Source organism: Misgurnus anguillicaudatus, chromosome 20 (assembly GCF_027580225.2).
Source record: "Misgurnus anguillicaudatus chromosome 20, ASM2758022v2, whole genome shotgun sequence".
In the NCBI taxonomy this organism is placed as follows: domain Eukaryota; kingdom Metazoa; phylum Chordata; class Actinopteri; order Cypriniformes; family Cobitidae; genus Misgurnus; species Misgurnus anguillicaudatus.
In genome coordinates, this window is record NC_073356.2 from 15,433,350 (window position 1) to 15,445,721 (window position 12,372).

General features: G+C 34.5%; 1 protein-coding gene across 3 annotated transcripts in view; it reads left to right on the top strand.

Moving 5' to 3' along the window:
• Positions 1-11,361, top strand: part of slc66a2 (solute carrier family 66 member 2) — a 44,551-nt gene extending 33,190 nt beyond the window's left edge. For all 3 annotated transcript variants that reach the window (XM_055220208.2, XM_055220209.2, XM_055220210.2), the window contains one exon: positions 7,809-11,361. In XM_055220208.2, the coding sequence (XP_055076183.2) occupies positions 7,809-8,013 (205 nt within the window). In that variant the 3' untranslated portion in view covers positions 8,014-11,361. The remainder of the gene's footprint in view (positions 1-7,808) is intronic.
• Positions 11,362-12,372: the final 1,011 nt, after the last annotated feature.

The following is a 12,372-nucleotide window of genomic DNA, read 5'->3' on the forward strand; positions in this document are numbered from 1 at the left end:
GTTAAAACTCATAAATAACTACAAATAACTAATATTAGGGATATCTGTTAATGTTTTGTTGCGCATTTCTGAAATAAAATAAAAATATCGTCCGATATATCGGAATATCGGATTGATTGTAAAACCAACAAACATTTGTATCGGTATCGGCCTTTAAAATCCTTATCGGTCGGGCTCTAAACGTGACAGAAGTGCAAACGTTACAACTTACCCCATAGGTGGGGTTAATTGTAACAGGCAGGGGGTTAGTTGTAACACTTGGCAAATATTTCAATACTATTTTGTCTATATACTTGAAGTCGATATTGTTTATATATCTATCTATAAAAGACAGGTATCTACAATATTAATCTCTCATCTAACCATAGTTCAATTATAAATGGATACAAATGTCTAAATTTGTCAATTCTGGGATAATGAGCATCAAAGTCTGATTTTAGCCATTTATTTCATTATGATTTCAATCTTTGACGTGACCTTATTCAATCAATATTAAAGATATGAACAAAAATAAATTTGACACGATTTTTGATAAGACCGGCACATTTATTTTGTTGTCAGCCAGCAATCATTATTGTGTAGCCTATTTAAAAAAGCGGCAAGAATTAGGCTAATGTTTGCGGTTTTCATATCGTAAGTGCTGAGGGGTTAGATGTAACACAGCGTTACAATTAAAGGAACAGTATGTAAGAAATTTATATCAATTAATCACAAAATGACCCTGATATGTCACTAGACATTAAGAAATCATTTTCATTTCAAATACTTATATCACTGACAACAGTGGTCTGGCCAGGATATTGTCATTTAAAAAGTGGAGTTGCAGCCCTCAACTGATGTTTATGTTGTCATTTTGTGTATTGGCCTCCAGTTGGGTGATTGCAGTACCAGTTTTAGCCACAAGTTTTGTTATTGCAATACCAGTTTTGGCCACAATCCTACATACTGTTCCTTTAACCATGCTGGGTCAAAATATTTTCAAGCCCATCAAAAAAGTTGCTAAGAGCTGCAGACTTATTTCAAAATGATGCTACAGGGTTTCCCGCAGCACTTTTCAGTTCGGTCGGCCCACCTAAGCTGATAAACCCTACCACCTTAACTAGGTCGTCCAAAAAAAAATAAAAAATTGGCCGGCAAGTGCATCTCGGAGAATAGCACGCGCACCACATGGCCGAATTGAGAGAAAGACATGATCCGTCACTGTCTGGAGGATAACTAGCCAGTTGATAAAACATTTAATTCATTAATAATCTAGTATGTGTTCATTTTCTGTCATAGTTTCTTTAAAATTGTGTTTTATTTGAATGTTTTAAATAAAAATATTTTCATCATGACGCGTGCCCCTTTGATTGCCATGCCCCCGGCCCCGCCCACCCGCACAACCCTACCACCTTAACTAACAAATTTTCTGCGGGAAACCCTGATGCTATGTTTTAGTCAACAAGACACTGATTAATTTGACATAGCATTGGGTTTGGTATCTTACACACCCACCCAACTCAAAAACCGAAAAAAAAAACAATATGATGAAAAAATTTACTTACATGCCACCAAAACACTCGTTTATCAATAACTCTCTGGAAAACCATTATACATTTCCAATAATTTGCAGGAGGTCATCTTTTGGCAGCGTGAAAAAAATACCGAAAAATCAAACGCTCAACCTTGTGCAACAATGTAAACAGTCCCTGTTACAACTAACCCAGCATTAGTTTTTGCCCCATGCACCCCTTGGCTAGTCTGGCTGGAAGACCTAGATGAAACCAGCTGAACACCAGGCTGGAAGATTGGAACATCTAAGACTAGCCAAGCTGCTTAGGCTGGCTTTAGCTGTTTTTTAGCAAAGAATTTATTGCAGAATTCATTTTAGGTGACATGTTATCATAGAGAGATGTTCATGCTTCTCAAGAGATTTGTTTTTCAATGTCTTTCATGTTTTATCATTCTCATTTTTTGTATTTTAATGTGTGGGTGTTAGCATGGTATTACCAGCCTCATGTTTCTCGAGCATTGGTCCTTGGCATAGCCCTCTTGTTTGCATGTGGATTCTTTTATCTGGCTACGGTTGCAGGAATCTGACTGCTAACAGAGACCTAAAGAAGGGTTTGTTTATACTCTTATCATGGGAACCATGGCAACCATCAGCCTCCCTGACTCCTGATGGTTTCCATGACAACCTTTTAGATTGATCAGTGCTCTTTAATGTCACCACAAGGCATGCTCAAGTACTCACAACTTAAGGGTTATATTAAAATGTAAATATTTATATATGTACATACATATTGTTTTGATGATGAGATGAGGACTGAACGCCCTCAAATTTCAGATTAAAACTTATGATTTGTATTTCTATCTAAAAGTAGTAAACTGTATTTAAGCAATTTAATGGAAAAATATTTTGCAAATATATCCACCTTAACTTTGAATGCGAAAGTAAGTGATGCGACACATTTCCTTTTTTGTGTAAGACTTCCGTTTTAATAGTCAGCAGCCGGTGGGAAACAATTTTGTGGGAGCGCGCACAAAACATGATTCAAAACCATTATGGTAAATATTTCCTACACCCACCATGTATAAACCAGTGGATGATGAAATGCACACGACTTCGATTCGCAACTATTAAAGCACGGAGACATGCAGTACCTGTGCAGTGGGATAGTCAGTCGAGTGTGTGTGCATGAAATAGACTAATAATTTGTGTTTTTACCTTTTGTTATGCATATGTTTAAGTTGTCCTAACTGTCTACATGTAGTGAATTTTATAAACTGCAGTTTTTAATTGACTATTATAATGTTGAAGTTTTTATGGTAAGAAATCAAGCTTATCACGTGAATTTGGCGCTTCCTCCTGACAGTCAGCAGCAGCATCTTTCTCATTCAACACATTGAGTTTTTTTAACAAACCATATTAAAGATATTAACCAATTACGTTTATTCAGTATTATTTTCGTTTAATGCAAAATAGAAGGTAATTTAGGAAATAATTTCTATAAATTATATACTATTTTTCATTTGTGCATGCCAACACATTCAAAAGTTTTAATGCTAAATCAGCATATTTTTATCAACATAATATTAGTTGTTTCTAGTACAAATAAAGTGTAGTACAACTAAAGTCTAGTACAACGCAAATACATGTAACCATAAGCTGTGTGAAAGGTGGGGGCAGGGAGTAATTTGCATATTCATATCTATAGTCCGAGCTAAAGCTGCACCGATATATCGGCCAATAAAGTCATGGTCGATGTATCCTGTCAGTCAAAAAAGAACAGGAAAATGCAATGATATGAGCTCTGTATGTAGAAAATGTAAAGAAATATTATTAGTTAAATGTTCAATATTAAAATGTAATCTTATGAATTTAGTTGATGCAAGTTAATATAACCATAATACGATATCGGTAGATATCAGTCTGAATAACCGGCCATCTGTATCGGTGGAAAAATGTAATCGATGCATCTCTATTCCGAGCTATACGTTTGAGGAGAGGCGGGGACTAATTTGCATATTCATAGATCTGCGTATACTAAATGAGGCAAGGGTGTAGAGTTACATTCAAGCTGTTTTAAAGCATAAAGAAATTATAGGTTATAGTTTTTTGTCGAAACGACTGCATGTGGCGCTGCATAGACCAATCGGCGTGACATCGAATTATTGCAAGACTAATTCAAAACTTTGCTTTTCGGCATTGCTTTCGATTCACTTGCACGGTACTTTGATGTCATATGTTGATCGGTCTGCGCAGAGTTGCATGACGTCAAACACGCATTATTTCTGACCGCTCTGGTTTAGACGTAGACTAAAAAGCCACTAAACACTCATGTGAATTTGAAACAGTGGCGATAAGAGTGTCCGGGAAACCTGCTTGGAAACATACGAGGCATAGAAACGATGCACTTTACCTTCAATGATCTAACAGATTGTGACCCTGTCTTCATCATGACTCACAATCATTAAACTCTAATGTTGTGTGAAATGTTGAGTGGTTTATTGCTCGGTCATTGTGGCCTGCAAGCACTCACAGCACTCTTTGATCTCTTTCTGCTATAGGATGTACAGCTCTAATAAGCTCTTGGTGCCCTTTTATCAGATTGTGAAGATCAGACCGGCTCTCGCTTTGACTGCAGCGCTGAGCCAAATAGAGGGAGTGTTTACTTGATCTTATCCCAGACCCTCTTTGAGCAAAAAGGGATTTGTTTAGTCTTGTTCTCTCTGTTTTCGTTTCTGTAGCTTTGTTCTGATCTTCACACCGAGTTGTTTGGTTAACTCGCTGCTTTGAGACGTTCAAAACGAAAGATGCACTGCAAGGCCAAATAGACCAGAATAATCGCAATCATTGTGTTGCCATAACAACGTGTGTCTATCACTCGCTTCACATTCGTCTCGTTCGAAACCTCTGAAATGAGATGCAAAAATTTTGGATTTGTGTTTTTGTATGCATTTGTTTTTGCTTTGTATGAATTTAGTTTTTTACCACAATATTATGGCAATATTTTACTAGTAACAATGTTAATTCTTGATATCAACAATTCAATTATTGATATCAACAATAAAGTTATTCATATCAACAATTCTGTTCTTGATATAAAGAATTCAATTGTTGATATCAATTTTTACATTTTCACTAGTAACAATGTTAATTGTTGATATTAAGAATTCAGTTGTTACTAGTTAAAAATGTTCATTCTTAAAATCAATAATTTGATTGTCACTAGTGATGATTTTAATTTCTGATATCATGAATGGGATTATTGTTAGTAAGAAAGCCATTTTAGATATCAGAAATTATATTGATATCAGAAATACAATTTCAAATAACAGAAATTAACATTGTCACTAGTGACAATCAAATGATTGATATTAAGAATTAACATTTTAACAAGTAACAATTGAATTATTGATTATAAACAATTAACATGGTTACTAGTGGAAATGTAATATCTGATATCAAGAATAAAAATTTTAACAAGTGAAAATTGAATTGTTGATATCAAGAACTCAACAAATAAAAGTTAAAACGGCTTGCCAATATTACATTTATACATTTTGCAGCCACTGTTATCCAAAGCGATATGCAGTGCATTACAACCTAAACATTTGTCAGTATGTGTGTTATCTGGTATCGAACCCATGACCTTTTTCTCTCAGATTGCATCTTTAATAGTTCAAACTAATTGTGACTCGCGTGAAAGAGCACCCGGCAAATCCGTTAAAAAATCGTCACGTTTTATTTTGTGCTAACATACTTACTCGGGTGACTCTCACGAAAGTCTGAACTTACTAAAACTATTATTTTTAGAGGATTTAAAAAATGTTTCCTATAGAATTATTTAATTTTTTTAAATTATCCTTATTAAAAAGTATCATTACCACAACATGATATTACATTAAATATATGCATTTACAAACTCATGTTTCGGTAATGAGAACTAAAAAGTTGTCTAGGTACTATGACAAACAAAATTTCAACTTTTATCTGGAGAGAAAAAATAAGAACTGCTAGTAGCTATCTTGAGTGTCACAGTCAATTATGTCCCTTCCAACTATTTTTTAAAAAACTGTTAGTTCCTTGAGGGCTTAAACAATGATTGAAAATTGTTGCGGAGAATGAGAACATTTTTCTTGGACACATTTATATTCCTTATTATATCTCTACATTTACCAATGATCACCAAATACCACATGTTTCTTTACTGTAAATGTTTATAGTATAACATGCACTGAAGCTTTTTATTTTTTAGATTTTTTAATTTTAAATATTTCCATGTCAAAGAACCCAAATCCAGTCATGGACATGTAGCGGTAATGAAAATTTCCCCCCTAAATTTGAAAAAAAATATTGGTTTGTATGATGTCATTTGAAATCATATATTTTACTTTTTTGCATTTACATCAAAATGTTTCATGACACCTCATAAGTCTAACTTCGCGAGAATCACCCACTTGTGTAATAGTCTTTAAATAGGGAAAACATGGAAGTGTTTGGTGGCTTCTAAATTCATCCCTGTTTGGATCCCAAGGAATGAATGGGGCCAGGCCAAACGCTAACACATTCATGACGCGCTGTACAAAGATGAAGTGCACGCATTGAAAAAAGACAGGTATGCATTAATTCATCTAAGTTGAGGTAAGAACATAGTAAAATATTGAAAATGGTGGTGTTTTCCTTTAAATAAAGGCAGTACGGTCCGCCTCTCGTTTTTAACCGTTAAAACACGTTCTGTGTGATCGGTCCTTTAGATATACATGTATTATAGGTGTGGCATGGCATATTTTAAGTTTTGGTGTTTGGACTAGGATTTTGATTGGTGGGTTTCATTACACAGACCTGGCAATCCAGAAATAAAAGTGTAAAAGTTGCTGAAACACTAAATATGCCAGCACAAAGGATGTTTGTTTCTTCTGTTGCTTTCCAATTGTGACCTGCTATTGAAGAGGCTTTCAGAGGGATTTCAATTACCCCTGGCATTTGAGATGTCGTCTTGCAGCCGTATGTGTGAACTTGTACTTATTTCTCAACACAAGTGTTAGAAACAAAGCGCGGAGGAGAGCATGTGATCCACAGGCTGAACAGATGGATACAGACTGTGAGCACACTGTAACTGTCAGGCTGTCCTCTCGCAACAAATGAAGGATGTTATAAAGCGGTCGACAACATATAAAGTGGTCAACAACTTCACTTTTGTTATCTCGCATACATAATATTCTTGACGGAGGCATGCAGCTGATATTCTTATATAGACTTCTATTAAAAAGTATTTACTAGGGGTCTAAAAATCACAATAATGTTGACTGTCAGCCAATTTCAGACTGGTCTTGAGCATCATTTGGCCTAGTTTTGTGTTTAGCAATAGTCTAATAGCATTTGTTTAGTATATGGTGGCATAGGACGTCACTTGTGAGATCACTTTTTATTGAGCTATATGAAGAATTTGGTTCCAAAACGAGATAACTCAGTTTTTATGTTAATGTTTTGTTTATTATTATGATGTTATCATGTTTTTATTGTGTTTTATTTTGCTACTTTCGAGGACTGTTATAAAATAAAAAAAAAATTATATATATAAATTATAAAAAAATGTGAAAATTGAGTTATCTCGTTTTGGAACCAAACTCTTTATAATTAATATATATTTATTTATTTTTATTTTTTATTTATTTGTTTATTTATTTATGTAATTTATTTATTTAATTATTTATTTATGTAGTTATTTAATTAATAATTTAATTATTATTATTATTATAAATATTAAGAGTTTTGTTCCATTTTTCACATTTTTAATCATTTATATACATTTATTTTGTATGTATTTTATAAGTCTTCAAACGGCCCTTGCTATTAAATGGGCATTTTATCTCCAGTTTACCGTCATCATGGCAAGTGCATTTTATGATGCCTCAGGTGTTGCTCTTACACCTGGGTCTGGGTTGATGATGAACCCTGATGCTTAAACCTGGAATGTATATACAGTATATAGATAAATTTTATGTAGATATTGATAGTCTCTATCCATTCATCTCTCAATTGTTGATAGACCTGATAGTCTTCATGGTGATCTTGCATCATAGATATATAGTTTGCCCATAAATAACATGTTTGTCATCTAATTGTCTCCTTTATTAGCACAGCAGTTTGCCCTGATGCACAAAAGTCATTAAATCATTAAATAGTCTCTGTTTGGATTTTATTTCCTGTCTCTGTTTGTCTCTCATAGAGATTTTGATCAGTTTGCTTCATTTTCTCACTTCTTCACACTTTATTAACACACTCTCACTTGAACTCTCTTTCTCACTTCCTGTCCCTCCAGCATTAAGATGGTGTTGATGTGGACCAGTGGAGACACTTTCAAGTCCGGATACTTCCTGTTGACTCAGGCTCCCATGCAGTTCTGGATCTGTGGTCTCCTGCAGGTGTGCGTGGACGTCGCCATCCTCTTCCAAGTGTACTACTACAGTCGATACCCACAGAAACCCATCTCGCACACCACACATACCACCGCCAAGGCCCTTTAAAACACACCCATTTTAACAAACCTGCACCACGGATCTATATACAGTGGTCTTAAAAGGTATTTGTGCACAACAACCACGTTTACAAATGTGTTATTGCTAACGTTTTTTTTTCTAAGATAAATCTTTTTGGTGCCAAGGTGATTTTTAGTGGATGTAAAGTCAGTTCAAGCCGTCATTAAGACGTCATTGTGCTATCCATTGTTGTATGGTTCAAAACAACATTAGTTTCTGTGTGACATATTTAGCGTTTTTTCTTTCTTAAAAAAATCCTGGTTTTTGGTTTTCTACTTTGGGGCCACTGTATATAGATATAACACACACATAGATATAAGCAACTGCTGCATACACTAATGTATACAAGCGGTATTTGTGAGGAAACACAGTTATTTTCGCAAACACAAGCACACCAGCCCACAGCAATTCTAGTCATGGATATTAAAAGTAAAAAGCCTTCGAGATTCTCAGAAAGACTGGAAATGTATCTGACATTAGATGAGTGAATGTACAAAGCTTTTATTATGCAAGACTGATGCAGTTTTACTTGATTTTATTGAGAATATATAAGACAGGTTTACCTCAGTAAACTGCTGTTGTGTTTCAAAAGAACAGCACGGGACGCTACCCTGTCATTTTGAACCAAAAACCAAACCCCTTTACATTTGTTAGTAAGTATAGTTAAAATAGGAGACAATCCTAACATCATCATAGAAACATTTGACCCTTCAGAGGCATTAAAACCTCATATCTATTGACTATTAAAACGTTTTTGTGTTAGGGGGTTTATTTATATTTATGTGCTATAGTTTTATCTGATTTCAAGGCTAAGTGATTCATACATGAACTCTTAACATCGCTGTATAGTTCATGTACGCCAGTCAAGTGGTTGTTATTGTTGTTGTTGCTTTTTTAAGGAGATGCTGCTCATTGATAGTCTCTTTAAAGAGAGATTTCCACTCGCATATGCCATTTTATTCATTTTGTCAATGCAAGCATTCCAAAAACACTTATAGATGCTTATATGTATGCTTATACTTGCCACAACTCAGTTCTTCTCATTTAGATTATAAATACAGGGTTTACTTTTTTTACTTCTGTTGTTATTTATTCTATTCTATTTGTTCTGTCTGTTTACTTTACTTGAGTTCACCCCCAAAAAAAATCCTGTCATTGTTCACTCACTCTCAAGTTATTTTAAACCTTTATAAATGTGTTAATCTGCTGGAAGATATTTTAAACATCAGTTTTGGAGCACCATTGACTTCCATAGTATTTTTTCTTACTATGGAAGTCAATGGTGCACCACCTTCGTGCTTAAGGGGCTAACTTCACTTTCATGAAAAAATCCCGATAATTTTCTCAGCCCCATGTCATCCGAGATGTTTATGTCTTTCTTTGTTCAGTCGGAATTTTTTTTTTGTGGAAAACATTCCAGGATTTTTTCCATATAGTGGACTTTAGTGGACCTCAACAGTTTCAATGCAGCTTCAAAGGGCTCTGGGCGATCCCAGCTGAGGCATAGGGGTGTTATCTAGTGAAACGATCGTCATTTTTGCCTAAATTCTTTTTAGTTTTAAACCACAACTTCTCGTCTTGCAATAGCCGTGTGACGCGCCAGCGCGACCTTGCGTGTTTTGTAATCACGAGTTACATACAGTATGTGAATCACACACTTGCGGACTGTTTTAAACAATAAACTGACACAAAGACATTAAGTAGTATCATTCCACATGCAGTAGTTTCACATACGTCATGCATGACTTTTCGACGTGATTGCGTGATGCGTGGGGTCACGCTGGCGCCTCACACGGCTGGTGCAAGACGAAAAGTGCGATGAGTAGTGTATACTGTAAGTAGGGCTGCATAACAACTAATTGCAACCAATCCTTAGCAGAATTAAAGTTTTTGTTTGCATCATATATATGTGTAAAATAATTATGTATATATAAATACACGCACATGCATGCATATATTTATATATAAATATAAAGAAATATTTACATGTGTATATACATTTTTATATTTATATATAATTAATATTATACAAAAATTTGAATACTTTTAATACTTTCTTAAAATTTTACATGCATGTGTGTGTATTTATATATACATGGTTGTTGTACACAATGCACACATATATATGATGTAGAAGAGCTTTGGTTCTGCTAACGATTAGTTGCGATTAGTTATACTTGTAAACTGCTCTTGGCACTTTTCGTCTTGCACTAGCCGTGTGAGGCACCAGCGTGACCTTACGTATTACGTAATTACGTCTATTTATGAGTACTTTCTTTTTGCAAAATTACACCGTTTGTTTTTGGAGTGTACAATCGGTTTGCTGGGTAGGACCCTTGTGCCTCGGCTGGGAGTGTTTTGAGTCCTTTGGAGCTGCATTAAAACTGCAAACTGTTAAGCTCCACTAAAGTCCACTATTTGTAGAAAAATAAAATAAAAATCCTCAAAAAACTGATCAAAGAAAGATATAAATATCTTGGATAACATGGGGTAAATTATCGGAATTTTTTAATGAAAGTGGAATAATCCTTTACAAATATCTTCTTCTGTGTTCAGCCGAAACAAAGAAATGTATACAAGTTTGAAATCACTTGAGGGTGAGCAAATAATAACAGAATTTTTATTTTTGGGTGAATTGTCCCTTTAAGTTTTTGACTTTACCTTTATTTTGATGTATTTCTTTATCTGCGTTTATATTTTGTTACTATAAATGTTGGATTTGATTGTATGCTTTTATCTATATTTCTATTATTTTAAACAGTCTACTGTATGTAAGATTCATGTCCTTCATGGATGCTGTATTCTTATAGCTGTTAGTATGATTACATCTATCTCTGTAGTCCACACAGTATTTTTGTTGCATCGGGTACCCATCTAGCCAAATGTTACTGTTATATTTTTTTAAGTTGTATACCATTGTACACTTAATATTTTCAATGCCGCTTTTTATAGCACATTTGTTCATAAAGTTTTTTGGAAAAAATGCATTTTTGTGATTTATATGTGAAATAATAGTTTTAGGAAAGTGTTTTGTAAGCACAAACAGTATTGTTTTGACGATCTATCAACAGAAACCCAAATTATATACTATATTGCTATTCTTTTGGGTAAATATCACAAAACTATTTCCAGGGTGAAATATGATGATAGGTTCATGGTGAATTACTCATTCTTTCCTAAAGAAAAATAGCCGTGATGTACGATCATTGTGACATTATTGCTCTGCAGTCTACTTTGTACCTGTAGTCTCACAGGTTGGATTATATTATACATTATATATGTTGAGACATTAAATGGCCTATTCAGTATTAAAATGGGAACCTGAGATTTATTAGATTTGTGGTCGCTATAGCAGTGTTTGTCTTGGCCTTCCATTTATAAGCCCATTATTCTCAGCGGAGTCAATATAAACCGTTGCTAGAACAATCTGACCCATTTTCTATCACACACAGTGTTTATCATCCATTTGCAAAGCAAGCTAACAGTCAAGACAATTAAAAAATAAGAAACTTTTATTTCTTTAAAGGGTCATTCATTTTGTTTATTACAACCAAGATCCTGAGTCTATGGCATCTAAAGTAACTATACGCAGAAAACTGTGATGTAATTGTGTTTTCACAAACATTTGTTATTGCGAATCAGCCGTATAGGAGCATAACTCAAAGTTCATAACAGTGTAACTCGCTGTGTCCTCTGTCACCAAAGAGGAAAGCTTATCGTACCTTAAAGGTGGATGCAAAATTAAATGGCATTCTTCACAGTTTTTACAGGAACGTCCTTGCTTAAAGGAACAGTTCACCCAAAATCTTTACTAAACCCCCCCAGGGATTTTCATATCTCACTGCACTTTCACATATTACATAACTTGGCTTTGTATTATATATTCAAACTTTGGTTATGACAACTGATGTGACATGCCTTCACACCATATACATTCAAATGTATGCTAATGAGATTTGAAAGCTATTGTGGAGAAGAAAATTTGCATGAATAATTGAATTTTATCATGTGACTTTAAAAACATGTTTAAACATCTTAAAGGGACACTCCAATCTTTTCGAAAATATGCCCACTTTCCAGCTCCCCCAGAGTCAAACATTTGATTTATACCATTTTGGAATCCATTCAGCTGATCTCCGGGTCTGGCGCTAGCACTTTTAGCATAGCATAGCTTAGCATAATCCATTGAATCTGATTGGACCATTAGCATTGTGCTCAAAAATCAAAAACCAAAGAATTTTGATATTTTTCCTGTTTAAAACTTAACTCTTCTGTAGCTACATCGTAAGACAGACGGAAAATTAAAAATTTCAATTTTCTAGGCAGATATGGCTATGAACTACTCTC